This window comes from Pleurodeles waltl, chromosome 3_1, assembly GCF_031143425.1.
Source record: "Pleurodeles waltl isolate 20211129_DDA chromosome 3_1, aPleWal1.hap1.20221129, whole genome shotgun sequence".
In the NCBI taxonomy this organism is placed as follows: domain Eukaryota; kingdom Metazoa; phylum Chordata; class Amphibia; order Caudata; family Salamandridae; genus Pleurodeles; species Pleurodeles waltl.
Genome location: NC_090440.1, coordinates 839,343,159 through 839,358,815, shown reverse-complemented (window position 1 = coordinate 839,358,815; position 15,657 = coordinate 839,343,159). Strand labels below are relative to the sequence as shown.

General features: G+C 51.4%; 1 protein-coding gene across 1 annotated transcript in view; it reads right to left on the bottom strand.

Moving 5' to 3' along the window:
- Positions 1 to 1,338: 1,338 nt before the first annotated feature.
- Positions 1,339 to 15,657, bottom strand: part of SAAL1 (serum amyloid A like 1) — a 222,266-nt gene continuing 207,947 nt past the window's right edge. The window contains exon 14 of the mRNA XM_069223754.1: positions 1,339 to 1,767. Within this exon, the coding sequence (XP_069079855.1) occupies positions 1,675 to 1,767 (93 nt within the window). The 3' untranslated portion in view covers positions 1,339 to 1,674. The remainder of the gene's footprint in view (positions 1,768 to 15,657) is intronic.

Here is a 15,657-nt window from a genome sequence, read left to right as displayed (position 1 = left end):
AGGGAGGCACTGGGTCAGCCCAGGCACAGGCTCTGCCACAGAGCCAGGTCTGTCATGATGATGCTCCTGCATCTCGTCATCTTTTAGACTAGGAGAAGTCGACTTCTTTTTATGCCAGGACTTACCCGAGTGACCAGACAACTTGGAGTGCGACGAGAATCTCTGGGTCCGTGACCCCTCCCGGGACCTTCCGCCCAACCAGGACCTCGATCGTCACGGCGTTGCACGCAGAGCTGCCAGGAGCTTGAGGGATCACTCCCTCAAAGCCTTCAGGTCCATGGCACAGCAGTCCGAACGTGACTCCAGGTCATGGTCGCGCTCAATGCACCACAGGCATACAAGATGGAGGTCAATCATTGACGTTGGTCGGTGACAGGTGCTACAGGGCTTGAAGCTTGTCTTCCTAGATGACAATCCAGCCACACCATGAGGAAAACCTCAAAAACAACTTGACAAAACGTTTAAAAAAAAGTTAGTCAAAAAATGACCAGGCTTAGCTCTTTTCCGCATCAGCGCTGGCTGGCGCGGAAAGAAAAGAACAGATGTCTGCGCACCTAGGTGGTGCCTATGTAGGTGCAGCACACTTAACTTCTAGCGTGGATGCCCCCACTGACGCATGTGGAGCTGATTCACGCCACCTACCACAGCGCAGGGGTACTGCTCGCGAAAAATCTCCCCAATCCAGTCGGATGCCTGGGGAAATTATAAAGTAAGAAATCTGCAGCAAGAAGTCTCTGTTAGATTGACTATTTGTTTTATTTCTATTAAGGTCTCTTGCCTCAATATGTTCATAAATGTTGTTATGATAAATTAAATTTCAACGTGATGCAGCACGCTGTTACTCACACCTGTTTTATTAGCTGCTTGGTTTATTGGTTTAACTGATTCCCTATGGAGCTAAGATATTTTATATTACTTATATGCTGTATATGAGCCGTACCTTGTTTTATTTGAGAATGAAATACATTTTTTTAAAAATAAAACCACTAAAATAAAAAAAGATTATACCACAGCATGCTGAGGAAAGGATTAAAAAAAACACGTTTTATAATGTTAATTTTTTTTTACCTTGGGACAGACCAGAGGTCCCCCAAGCATGGAATCACAATCGGTGTGTAATTGGGAAGTGGAGTGCAGTCCTCACTGGTTGACACATACACAGGAACAGTGTATGGAATACAGGAGATATATGTGTAGGCTCTGAAGAGCCAGGCTATCTTGCCTATGTACTGAGGAGGCACAGGTACAGTTCCAGCATCAAATAAGAAGTTTTCTGTTCCACCACTACGTGGTGAAATTCCAATATGTTAATAATGTAACTGAGACAAATGAACATAATAATTTGCTCAAAAGTTTAGTCTGTATTAGTCACATGTCAAGATTGGGTATGTGTGGAAATTAAAAGAAATTAGCAACACAGAAACTGTACGAAGACAGATACACAAAATATGACCTTTAGTACTATACAGAGTAGTAAGGAAGTCTCTTGATTACACCAGATAATTCTGCTGGCAACTCTCGAAGAAAAGTACTGCGACCAATTAAAAAAAGTAAATTCCCTACATAAATATTTATTTGGCTACATCCAAGTTACTTGGAGGTTTACTGAGAGGTATCTGGATGAATGAACCGGAATAAAAATTGCTGCAATTTAATCGTAGGAAATGCAGGTGCCTACGTATGGTCTCTTAAAGTAGGAAAATTATTTTCCAATGCCACTGCAAGCTTTTTGTCTGCTTCATGCACAACCTTTATGAAACTCTCCACCTAGAACAAAAAAAATAAAAACAATTAGTTAAATTCAGGAATTGATAAACTCCATTCTTTCAGTCTTAAAAACATTTTTCACAAACATTAGGTAAGATCAGTAGGGCACTTGGATACATTACTAGGTTTCTGAGCTCCTTGATTATCCAAACTGCAAGTCTTATGTTTAACAACTATTCAATGGTGTACATCTCAATGCAGCAAAACGACATGAATCCACACAAGAATATTCTGCAGTTTAATCAGCAGATTACACAAGCTTCGGAAACAATACAAGATTTAGTATCTGGCATAGAAATATGACAGGCACAGAAATGCTTCAGCAGAAGTATCTTAATCACTATCAACATGTAGAGCTTGAACTCTCCATGAGGTTCCCTGGCGTATTTGTCCTAGTGCATAATTCCACGGAACCCTGAATGTTTTTTCAAGAGTCTGGCAGGTTCCATTTCAAAGCAAAAAGCTTTAAGAAAGTAAGGGGCTTGGAAGTGTCCATGTAATTCAACCAGTCTCTTTCATGTCTTTCTTCACTACGTGAATACTACACATTTTCCCACATTCAGAATTTTCCACACAGGGTTCAGGCCAGTATCACTTTGGTGCCATCATGCCTACACTACACAATTGTACTCTTTTCTTGCGGGCCAAATGCTGAGATGGTAAAGAATCCAGAATGCTGCAACTAGGTAATTCCCACACGTAAACATGCAAATCTGCACCCCTGCAGTCGTACTTGCTCTGCAACGGCTGTCCAGGTCCGGACATAGTTCATTCAAGACTACTGGCATCAATCGCTGTATCATGCATGGTGTTGGAACTACGTTCCTCCAACTAAATCGACAACAATACTCCGAAAGCATGACTCCAGAACATTCTTTCTTTAAAAAAAAAAAAAAACCGCATCCACAGTTTTTCTTACTCTCTGGAGACAATCAGGCTCTGGAACTTGCTCAAAGCATGAAGGATCATTCATGACCACCTTGAATTCTAGAGGGCAGTATAGAACTGGATACTCCCAAACAGATGGCCGGGTCATGCACAGTGAACGGTTTTATAACCCTAAAGTCTGACCTAATCTACCTTACTCTTCTTTGCGGCACTGTGTGAATAAGGACAGTTAAACAATCTTCAAGGCATTATTGGAGCTTCCTTGTACCTGACGAACAACACCCATTACTTCCCACATACAGCATACAAAAAAGCCACAACTCTCTAAAACCCAAGCACAACACTTACCGGGCACTTCTGTAAAGAGAGGAAGCTGTAAACACTACTCCACCTCTCTACTTGATACCTCTACAAGTTTGCAACAACAAAGTTGAAGCCCTACTGTTCTTCAAGCAAGGCACACAATGCTTTCCATATAGGACACAAAGAAACTACCAGTCTACTAGCCCTGCACACCAAACCTGGCAGGCCTCGTACCACACCACCCGGCAATATTTCACGGCAGGGTATGAAGAGCTATACAGTGTGGATAGATTAAAACCATGAATAGATCAAAATTTAGGCCGTCTAGTATGTAGTGACACTTAACAGAATGAAGCTCACAGCCCTCTTAATAAGACCCAGATATTTCTTGGAGAAATTTGCAATGTGAATATAAGGAGCACTACCCTTATATTATTATATACTGATACCTAAGCATTTGGATCATAGGATGCTTGACTGTAGACACTCTCAAACACTTTCCAATTGTTTCCCAATACTTCTTAAAATGCAGTAGCAAATACAGCATGATTCAGTTACGTACAATGTAGAGGTTTATAGTGGAGCCATGTACAGACCTAGCATACAGTTACAGGGAATAAAGCTCCTTTTATGGGTATAATGCAGGTTCTGTACCACCTAAGTTTAATATCAGGGATCTCTCAAAGTACACAACATAGGTGTGCACGAAATCAAACTACTGTATTTGTTGCAACTTTATGTAATTAAAGTGGCTAAAGCACTGCAGGATAGGTAGAGTCATACTGCTTATCTGCAAAGTGTAAGTTCAAAGAGCCAAGTATTATTATATTAAGGGGGTCATTCTGACCCTGGCGGTCGGTGATAAAGCGGCGGCCAACCCGCCAACAGGCTGGCGGTCCAAAAAATGGAATTCTGACCCTGGCGGGAACCGCCAACAGGGCCCGCCACTTTAACACTCCGACCGCCACGGCGGGACACACAAACAGCGCGGCGGTCACCGCCAACAGGCAGGCGGCAGACAATGTACCACCCACCCTATCACAACTCACCAATCCGCCACCTTTTCCGGGGCGGGAGCACCGCCGATAAAAACACGGCGGAAACAGACTAGGAACGGGAAAACGCTCACCTCTATACACTCCACGAGGACGGAGGACAGCATGGAGCCCGAATTGAACATCCTACCTGCTCTCGTCTACCTGCTCATCTACCACGAGTACGAACTCCGGCGCAGACGACAACGGTGAGTACCGCACCTACGACACAGGGGAGGGGGGGAGGAGGAAGGGTTACGGGCACACACATACGCATCACACCCACCCTCCAACTATCTACCCACCAATGCAGAGCACCAAGTCAAAGTGACCCCACCCAAACCCCCCGGAATAACGAAAAGATATAATTAAAGTGCGAAAATAAATTTATGTATAAAATAGGTTCATTGAAGTCATGGTAAAATAGGAAAATGAATCAAAAAAATCCAAGTGTAAACATTGCGTAACCGATAAATAGAGGCAATAAGTCCAGCACAGTCACTGAAATTTGAACTGTCCGTGGGCCAAAGTGTATCAACACATGGGCAAAGCCCACACAGGAGACCTGAGTCCGTTGGAGAGAACACTGCAGGGGCATCAGAAGGGGGGGCACCACAGCCACATGAGTCCACGACGCCAGATCCAAGAAGGGGCCACCATGCCCACTGTTCAATCCTGGGGAGTGCAAAGCCACAGTCTCTCAAGTCTCTACAGTGGGTGGCTTGCTCACTGTCATATCCTGGGGAGAGCAAAGCCACAGTCTATCAAGTGGATAACAGTCTCCACAGGCAATGGAGGAGGCAGGGTGGCCCGAGTGCAGCGTGAACAGTAGCAGGACACAGAAACGGCACTGTCATTGGGCCAGCGGTGCCTGAGACGGCGGGGCCCAGCGGAGCGGTGCTTGAGATGAAGGGCCCAGCGGAGCGGTGCTTGAGACGGCGGGGCCCAGCGGAGCGGTGCTTGAGATGAAGGGCCCAGCGGAGCGGTGCTTGAGATGGCGGGGCCCAGCGGAGCGGTGCTTGACAGGAAGGGCCCAGCGGAGCGGTGCTTGAGACGGCGGGGCCCAGCGGAGCGGTGCCTGACAGGAAGGGCCCAGCGGAGCGGTGCTTGAGACGGCGGGGCCCGGCGGGGCCCAGCGGAGCGGTGCTTGAGATGAAGGGCCCAGCGGAGCGGTGCTTGAGACGGCGGGGCCCAGCGGAGCGGTGCTTGACAGGAAGGGCCCAGCGGAGCGGTGCTTGAGACGGCGGGGCCCAGTGGAGCGGTGCCTGACAGGAAGGGCCCAGCGGAGCGGTGCTTGAGACGGCAGGGCCCAGCGGAGCGGTGCTTGAGATGAAGGGCCCAGCGGAGCGGTGCTTGAGATGAAGGGCCCAGCAGAGCGGTGCCTGACAGGAAGGACCCAGCGGAGCGGTGCTTGAGACTGCGGGGCCCAGCGGAGCGGTGCTTGACAGGAAGGGCCCAGGAGCGGTGCTTGAGACGGCGGGGCCCAGCGGAGCGGTGCTTGACAGGAAGGGCCCAGCGGAGCGGTGCTTGAGATGAAGGGCCCAGCGGAGCGGTGCTTGAGATGAAGGGCCCAGCGGAGCGCTGCTTGACAGGAAGGGCCCAGCGGAGCGGTGCTTGAGACGGCGGGGCCCAGCGGAGCGGTGCTTGAGATGAAGGGCCCAGTGGAGCGGTGCTTGAGATGAAGGGCCCAGCGGAGCGGTGCCTGACAGGAAGGGCCCAGCGGAGCGGTGCTTGAGATGAAGGGCCCAGCGGAGCGGTGCTTGGGATGAAGGGCCCAGCGGAGCGGTGCTTGGGATGAAGGGCCCAGCGGAGCGGTGCTTGAGATGAAGGGCCCAGTGGAGCGGTGCTTGAGATGAAGGGCCCAGCGGAGCGGTGCTTGAGATGAAGGGCCCCTGTTCAGCGGTGCTCCTCCCGACGGTGCCCTGTTCAGCGGTGCTCCTCCTGGCGGGGCCCTGTTCAGCGGTGCCTTTCTGCACGGCGGGGCCCTGTTCAGCGGTGCCTTTCTGCACGGCGGGGCCCTGTTCAGCAGTGCCTTTCTGCACGGCAGGGCCCTGTTCAGCGGTGCCTTTCTGCACGGCGGGGCCCTGTTCAGCGGTGTCTTTCTGCACGGCGGGCCCTGTTCAGCGGTGCCTTTCTGCACGGCGGGGCCCTGTTCAGCGGTGCCTTTCTGCACGGCGGGGCCCTGTTCAGCGGTGCCTTTCTGCACGGCGGGGCCCTGTTCAGCGGTGCCTTTCTGCACGGCGGGGGTCAGACCTGGCCACGACTCCCTGCTCAGTCGCCCTCCGACCGTGCAGTTGCTGGACCCTTCGGTGACGGTGTCCTGGGCCCTTGGGTGTCCTTCCTCACACCCGGGATGGGGCTTGTGGGGCCCTCCTGGTCCGCGCTCCTGCTGGCTGACTTCTCCGCCCTGCTGCCCTTGCCCTCCTTCGATGTGGCTCTCTGGGCCTTGCCTCCCCTGGATGTTGTGGCAGGTGAAGTGGCAGAACTTTGGTCCTTGGGGGCAGCCGTGTCAGTCGTCCCGCGGCGGCCCCTTACTTTACGGGTCCTCTTTCCAGGGGGGGGGGGGCTGGCTGTCCCCTTGCTGCTGACCGATGTATCATTGCTGGCAAAGGGGGGACTCCAAAATCCATGCACTACGGTGACCCTTGAAGCCGGGCTGGTGGTGGCTGAGGCGCTCTTGGGACTCTTAGCAGATGGAGGGGGGGGGGTCAGGTGAGGGAAAGAGGTCAAGAGTGGAGAGGTAAAGTTTTTTAGGACCAGGGTAAAGGGTAGGTGTAGTGGTTATGGGAGTGGAGGAAGAGGAGGTGGTTGTAGGAGAGTCAGGTGTGCTGTCCTTGGGTGAAGGTGCATGGGCTGGGGGCTGGAGGCTGTCGTGAGGTGGTTGGCTGTTGGGTGGGTGGCTGCCTGCGTTTGTGTGTCTTGGAAGAGGGGGTGACAGACACAGTGGGAGAGGACACAGGGGACGTGTAAATGGCAGTGGGGGTGGTGACTGCACGTGTGCGGACTGTACTGGAGGGTGTGCTGGTGATGGAAGTACTGGCTGTTGGTGGTGTGCATGCAGGTGTGAGTAGAGACGTCACAGGGAGGGAGGAGTGAGACGAGGAGGTGGGGGACACAGAGGTGGTAGTGGCTGTTGGCATGTCTGCATCTGGATGTTGCTTGGGTGAATGTTTGTGTGATCTGTGGTGCTTATGTCTGGATGAGCTGCCCTTGGGTGTTGAGGTGTGTGCAGGCTGGTCTGATGGTGTGGGTGGGATAGGCAGAGGAACAGGAGACAGAGACAGGCTGGAGGCAGTTAGAAGAGGGAGGCTGGAAACAGGGACAATGGCTGCCGTCAGTGCTGAGGCCAGAGCATTGAACGATCGTTGATGGGCAGCCTGACCCGAATGAATGCCCTCCAGTTATGCATTGCTACGATGCACCTCCCTCTCTACCTCCTGGATGGCATTCAAAAGGGTAGACTGCCCAACAATGATGGTCTGTAGGAGGTCAATGACCTCCTCACTGAGGGCAGCAGGGGTAACAGGGGCAGGGCCTGAGGTGCCTGGGGCGAAGGAGACGCCCGCCTTCTTGGGCGAGCGGGCACGGAGCGAAGGCGGGGGGGCTGCTGGGAGGGCGGAGATGGTACGCTGGGTGGCTAGGGAGCTCCCATCCGAGGACGTGTCGGTGTCGCTGGTGTCACCACGGCTCCCCGTTGTGAAGCTCCCCTCACCCTCCGTATCACTGGTGGCCTCGGTGTCTGTGCCATGGCCCACCGGGGCCTTGTGAGTTGCAGCTCCCTCGTGCTCCGGTGCCAATTCTCCTCCACCTGATGATGCTAATGCACACATGCACAAGAAGATAAAGAAAAAGGGTGGGGGGAGACATAAAAACAGGTTGAGTGCATGCATTGTAAACACCGTTGGCAGAGAGGACAGACACAGGAGCCTCATGCACTAAGCCGCGCAATCGGAGTACACTACTCAGTACTTGTGACTAGGCCAACAGGTCTAGGGACAACAAACGCGCACATGGGTGATGCAGGACCATGGATAGCTGTACTTGTCACCCTACAGAGGTGGGGGGCGGGGGCACAGGGACATGGCTAAAGGAGAGGACTACACTACAGAAAGCGCCCTGGCCTAATGTCACCCACAGCCCTCTTCCCCCACCCAGGCACCTCCACTGCGCGTAAAGATAGCTGAATGTGCTGGTACTCACCCCCTTGTGTCTGCTGTGATGTCCTCACGCGCCCATCCAAATCGGGGTAGGCCACCGCCAGGATCCGGGACATCAGGGGGGTCAGGGTACGACTGGCACCCCTCCTAGGTTGGGAGGCCATCCCCAGCAGTGACTCAGCGGTCTTCCTGGTCCCGCGGCGGATGTCCTTCCACCTCTTGCGGCAGTGGGTGCCCCGTCTGTTGTGGACCCCCAGGTTCCAGACTTCCTTGGCGATGGCACGCCAAATGTCGACTTTCTGATGGGCACTGACCTATTTGACATGTACAGGGTGGAAATTGAAATATCATCAATTTTCCGCATGATAGATGCGATTGGCCCCCCCTCCCCAACCTTGCCATGTGGCGCATGCTCTCATCTGTCGTGCCTTGCACTCGTCATTGTCTCCCCACCCCACCATCTTACATCCACCATACACAACCCAGGCATAGCCCATTCAACGTGCACACAGTGTACTTACCTGTTGGTCTGGAGGACCGTAGAGTCGCGCATACTGGGGCAGGACCCCATCAACAAGTTTCTCCAACTCTTCTGTAGTGAAGGCAGGGGCCCTTTCCCCAGTCGCAGCAGCCATTGTATCTCCCAGACCGAGGTCACAGCAGCACTTGCAGTATAGGTCCTCTCCTGTGGATGATCAGGTCTCGAGTGATTAACCAGATAGAAAATGGCTGTCACGCCCGCGGCGGTGCGTACCGCCGCGGTGCGTTCCACGACCGCCGGCGCACCTAGTCATTGGCTCGTGAAACCCATAGGGTTCGATGTTAACCAATGCGGCTTGGCGCCGCGGTCTTCGACCGCCTACCGCCACGGTGTGTCACGCCAGCGCATTGACCTCACATCCCACTGTCACACTTCTCAGGTCAGGCAGCCGCCATTTCAAGGGCCCACATGGCTTAATTTCTACTGCGTCACACAGGCCTAGGCCTTGCATTGCCACTCATACAAGCCATTCAATGCATTGAGAATCGTGTACTGTGCAAGCTGTAGTTACGTACCTGTGGGTTGCTTGACTCTGTACTCCATGTTGTCCTTCCTAGGCACCGTCCGCTGGGACTTGCGAGGAGAAGGATGAATCCTCCTGTGTACCGACCGCTGGTGGACCTGTCGACAATCGAGGAACGCCATATAATACTTCGATACCGACTTGACCGAGCCACTATACATGAACTGTGTGCCCAGCTGGAGCCAGCACTGATGTCCCCCATCCGCCAACCCACAGGAATTCCCCCTCCGGTGCAGGTTCTGTCAGTCCTCCATTTTTTGGCAAGTGGGTCTTTTCAGACAACAGTGGCCATGTCATCAGGGATGTCTCAGCCTATGTTTTCCAAGATTTTGTCCAGAGTGTTGTCTGCCCTGACGAAATACATGCGGAGCTACATTATTTTCCCTGAGGAGGGTGATTTGGCCACTGTGAAGGGTGACTTCTATGCCCTTGGACATATCCCCAACATCATTGGTGCCACTGATGGGACCCATGTGGCCTTAGTACCCCCAAAAGACGATGAGCAGGTGTACAGAAACAGGAAAAGTTACCATTCGATGAATGTCCAGGTGGTCTGTTTGGCTGACCAGTACATCTCCCATGTAAATGCCAATTTCCCTGGGTCAGTGCATGACGCGTATGTTATGCGAAATAGCAGCATCCCTTATGTGATGGAACAGCTACAGAGACACCGTGTGTGGCTAATAGGTGACTCTGGTTACCCCAACCTGCCGTGGCTACTGACCCCAGTGAGGAATCCCCAGACCAGGGCAGAGGAACGTACAATGAGGCCCATGGGCGATCTAGGAGGATCATAGAAAGGACCTTCGGCCTCCTGAAGGCCAGGTTTAGGTGCCTGCATATGACAGGGGGATCCCTAATGTACTCACCCAAGAAGGTGTGCCAGATCATCGTGGCCTGCTGTATGCTTCACAATCTTGCATTGCGACGCCAGGTGCCTTTTCTGCAGGAGGATGGTCCGGATGGTGGTGTTGTTGCAGCTGTGGAGCCTGTGGAGAGTGAAGAAGAGGAAGACGACTGGGACGACACGGACAACAGGGACACAGTCATACAACAGTATTTTCAGTAGCACCCAGGTAAGAATCCCCCACGCCATTTTACATTTACCTCTGGCCTCCTGCATCTCTACTTTCTGTGTTTCCCCCCAGTTCCTTTCAACTGAATTGTGACTTTCCCTTCCCTTTTCAGAGCTGTATGACCCACTGCGTGACTTCTGGTTTGTTCGCCCATGGAGTAAAGCACATTGACATTGGTATGTTGTCATCACAATGTAACTGAACATTTTTGAACCGTTATGTGTAATACATTTGTTAAGAATACAAGCAGACTCCTGAGTGTTTTAAGTGCAATTAGTGATTTATTTAAAGTGCTACGTATAGGTCAATGATAGTAAAACGGTGATGGGTGGGGGTGGAGTGATGTCCATGGCAGAGTCCAGTTCTCGGTCGCACAGGTGCATTGTCCATATGCCTGTGGAAGGATGGAGCAGGGGCAGTTCAAGGTTGGACAGGGTGACAATGTGGGACAGTGGAATGACATCCAGGGGTATCTTATGCTGGCGGGGGTCTTGGCATCCTACTCTGTCTTCCTTTGTGATCTCAGGCTCCTCTTGCGGGGTGGTTGATCTTCAGCAGGAGGTGGGGTTCTGGTGGACCGTCGTTGTGTGGGGGCCTCCTGTCCACTAGCGCCGGCGGAGGTGGTAGGCTGTTCCTGGTCCGGGCTGGTGACAGGGGCCCTTTGGGGTGCAACATGGTCCCGCAATGTGGTGACTATTAGGTTCAGGGCCAGGACGATGTTCCTGAGCTCCTCTCTGTACCCCATGTACCGTTCCTCCTGCTGTGCCTGGATCTCCTGGAACCTGGCCAGTACCGTCGCCATCGTCTCCTGGGAGCGGTGGTATGCTCCCATGATGGTGGTGAGGGCCTCTTGGAGAGTCGGTTCCCTGGGCCTGTCCTCACCCCCCTGTCGCAATGCAGCCCTCCCAGTTGCCCTGTTTCCCCGGGCCTCTGTCCACTGGACGGTGTGCCCACTACCACTGCCCCCAGGTCCCTATTGTTGTTGGGGTGTTGGGTCAGCCTGGGTGCCCTGTAGTGGCGGACACACCGCTGATTGACCTGTCCTGGAGACAGAGGCATGGGCCCGCTGGGTGGGAGCTGTGCTGATATTCCCAGAGGGGGTTAGGTCTGCTGTGGCCTGTGTCTGTGTGTGGGGAACCGACTGTCCAGAGGTCCCCAATGGTCCGGGCTGGTCATCAGGTTCTAGGTCGACAGAGCTGCTGTCCTCACTGGGGGCCTGTTCTGGGGGTGGGATGGACATATCTGGACCCTCCTGGCCGGTGTGTTGGCGTTCGGGCCCTGCAGGGGTGAAAGAGTATGGTTATTGCTTCTGTGTGTTCCATGGCGTGCGATTTGTGGGTGCCCTTGTCCGCCAGTGCTGGCATTCCCTTGTGGCAGGAGTTGTGAGGGTGGTTTGTGGGGGGGACGGGTATGTGCAGTGGTCATGCATAGGTGATGGGTGTCCATGGTTTGTGTTGGCATTCAGGGTTTGGTTTTGGGTTGTGCTGGTGAGACATTGGCAGGGAGGATGTGTGCTGGGGGGTTGGGGTTGGGGGTGAGGGTGGGGGTGTGGGTTGGCATGCTGGTGGTTGGAGGGGGGGGGGGAGTAGTTGAGACTAGACTTACCAGAGTCCATTCCTCCGCCTACTCCAGCGAGGCCCGCAGGATGCAGGATGTTCAAGACCTCTTGCTCCCATGCTGTGAATTTGGGAGGAGTGGGTGGTGGTCCGCCGCCAGTCTTCTGCACAGCGATGTTGTGTCGTGAGACCATCGACCGTACCTTCCCCCGTAGGTCGTTCCAGCGCTTTCGGATGTCTTCCCTGTTTCTGGGATGCTGTCCCACAGCGTTGACCCTGTCGATGATCCTCTGCCATAGCTCCGCCTTCCTGGCTATTGTGGTGTGTTGCACCTGTGTGCCGAAGAGCTGGGGCTCTACCCTTATAATTTCCTCCACCCTGACCCCGAGTTCTTGGTCCGAAAACCTGGGGTGTCTTTGGGGTGCCATGGGGTGGTGTGGATGAGGTGTGGGGTGGTGTTTGTGGTGATGTGAGTGGTGGTGTGTGGTGATGTGTGCGTAGATGTGGTGTGGCTGATGATGTTGGGTTCCTGTGTGTGTTGGGGTTTTCGATTGCTGTGCTCGCTCTCTCTCTCTCTATCGCCTTCTCTCCGATTTCCAACTAGTGGGGGTTTGTGGGTGATGTGGGTGTGTGTTTTATAGTTGCTTGGATGTGTGGGGGTGGTGTTTGTATGTGTATCAGGTGTGTGTATTTCAAATTGTCCAATGTGGCTGTGTTTTGGAGCTGGGTGTGTATTTTGACCGCGGCGGTGTGTACCGCCAATGGAATACCGCGGTTGAATGACCGCCGCGTGGATTCGTGGGTCGTAATGGCATGGGCGTGTTTGTGTTGGCATGGCGGTGGAGGTTTGGTCATCTCCAGTTTATCGCTGCCCGCTGATGAGGCGGCCTTCCGTGGATGTCGGGTTTTTGGCGGCTTGGCAGTTGTGGGTCAGAATGACCGTGGCGGTTTACCGCGGCCGCGGCGGTAGAATGGCGGACTTCTGACCGGCGGTAAGAGCCTTTTATCGCCGAGGTCAGAATGACCCCCTAAGTATTTACAGAAATGTGAGGTCAAGACTACTGACAGTGACCACAACAGTCTACCTACATAAAATAGGGATCACACTCGTACAGGAAAAAAAAAAAATTGTGACTCAAAGTTAAGAATCCATAGAGGGTGCAGTTTTTCTGAGACACAATTTTGTGATGCACATATGTTATTATGGAGATAAGCAATAATAACCTTTTATGAAAACAGTGGTGAGAACTGGGCTTCTTTATTTCCCTTCTCCTCTCACTCGTAAGACTATGGCATTCACATATGCATCTGGAAGCATCCATCTGCGTTTTTCAAATCTATCCAACACGCTTTGTCACCTATTCTTGCACAAGAGATCCATCTTTGTAATTCCTTATCACTAGCAGCAGTCTGTATCTCTTTAACACACTCTACCGTCTTATCAAACATAGGTGCGTCCGGGAGCCACCTGGCAGTGCCTACCACATACATTAAGCTCACTTCTGATCTAGTGGTGTTCTTAGCTGTCTCATCTGCAAATGTATTACTCTGACCTACCTCATCCACTATTTCCTTATGTGCATTACACTTCACTACTGCTAACTTGTTGGGTAAAGATAATGCATTCACTAATTTCACAATCAAGTCACCATGTTGTATTTTTGTTCCACGAGAGGTCACAAATCCTCTCTCTCCATAGTTTGCCAAACGAATGAACCACACCAAATGCATATTGGCTGTCAGTATATATATTCACTGTCAATCCTTTACTCAACTCATAAATTCTAATCAATGCTATCAGCTCTGCAACCTGAGCAATAGGGTATTTTACAAGACTCCACAACAGTTTTTAATGTTGTAATAGCATATGCAGCCGTGGTGGTACCATCTGGTAATTTGAAACAAGACCCATCCACATACAATTCTCCCCGGGGATCAGATAAGGCAGTGTCCACTAGGTCTACCGTTCCATCGTCTCTTCTTCAGTCATTATTACGCAATCATGGATATTATCTGTTGAACGTTCAGGGAGGGGTTGAACTGGATTGAGAGCATTGCATCTTTTTAATGTGATATTAGGAGCAAACAGGGTCAGCTCCAACTCTGACAGCCGTGCATTAGTTAGGTGCTGGTTTTGTGTTTTAGTAAGCAAGTAATCTACTGCATGCTGCACCAATACTGTTGATGACCCAGCACATAACTTTCAGATTAACTGCAGCTGCTGCTGCCACAGAACGTAAACATTTAGGCAAAGCCTTTGCTACAGGATCCAAGGTGGAGGAAAAATAGGCACCCATGGGGTTGTGTTAATACTAAGTTGCAACCATCTTTTTCAAGAACAAACAAAACACAATCTTTGCCATATCCAGATTACCCAGAACTGGAGCATTACACAAAGCAAATTTTAATTCCTCAAAAGCTTTTTGACACTGACCATCCCAAGGCAAAGGCATGCTAACATCTTTAAGCGTGAGAGAAAGCAATGGTTTAGCGAGCAATGAAAAGTTAGGGGTCCATTGGCGGCAGAAAGAAGTAAATCAAATAAAGGCACGCACATCAAAGTGAGTTTTAGGGCATTGTATGTTATGCACAGCTGCAATGCTTTACGGATGCAAAAGTCTACCAGCAGATTCAGAACCCATAGGAGTCCCAGATTTGTGAGCACTGTCTTGAAAGGTACGCTATTGGGGGACCCCTGCAGCAGGTCCCACCGCTCCTAACCGAGGAGGAAGAAAATGAGGTGCATTACGAATTACCTGCTGAACTGGGGGTGGGATCTGTCCTACCTCTTGTCCCAGCGGGCCCCCACCCAATGGGGGCACAGGTATCTGTTGGGCAGGGGCATATGGTGGTGGGGTACTCAATAACATTTCTAACGTTTCTTCTTTGTTTTCAGTCTTTTGATCTCATACAGTGTATGTTTTGTTGGTGGTCATCCTAAATTCCTTATACATCTGTTCTATCCATTTGGTCCTTTTGTCTTGTTCATATTCCTTAACCTTTTGTAATATACCTTTACGTTTCTTTTTCTTTATTTCTTTTTGTTCTTTCACAGCTAATGGTCAAACATATTTTTCCCTTAAATTAAAGCCCTCCCACATAGACTGTCTTACATTTTTTTTAACAACTGTTCCTGTAGACATCTTAGTTTATCTGGTTCAAAAGAGCCGTCCGGCAGCCACTGCAAATCCTTATTTTTATGTCTATATTTATTCCATAAATGTCCCCATAAATATGCTGACATGCCATGTTTCTTTACCATAATCCATCCTTGACTTTCCTCAGTTGGGACGTGTATGGACTTGTGCAAACGTGGCCTCCGGAAGCAGCCACAACAACAAAGAGAAACGCATTTCTTGAGTTTACTCATGGTTTCCCCTAAAAGCGGAATGGATCACTAGAGCAATTCTAACCAATCAACGGTCAGATTTGCCTTCAATCATTTATCCATCAATGCAATTAAATGTTTCATAGCTCAGAACAACCTCACCCGATTATTTGTGGATGTCCTGATCTCTGCATTCAGGCAAACCTGCCTCCTGGATCAATTGCCGGGTAGGAGACTCAGCCGGGGGAGTCTCAAATGCAGAAGGACAAGTGTCTGGGACTTTGGACGGCAGCTGCAAGAAACACATCTCATCTGCCGGGAACCCCATAATCTGCAATCTCAAATTGCTTCGCCTCCGCCACAGTTTCAACCACTATCAGACTCCCCACGTCGAGTCCCCATACGGGCCACCATTTGAGAACCGGGCTTCTTTATCTCCAGTCTCCTCACACTTGTAAGATAAGAGTGAGTCTATAAAAAGAAT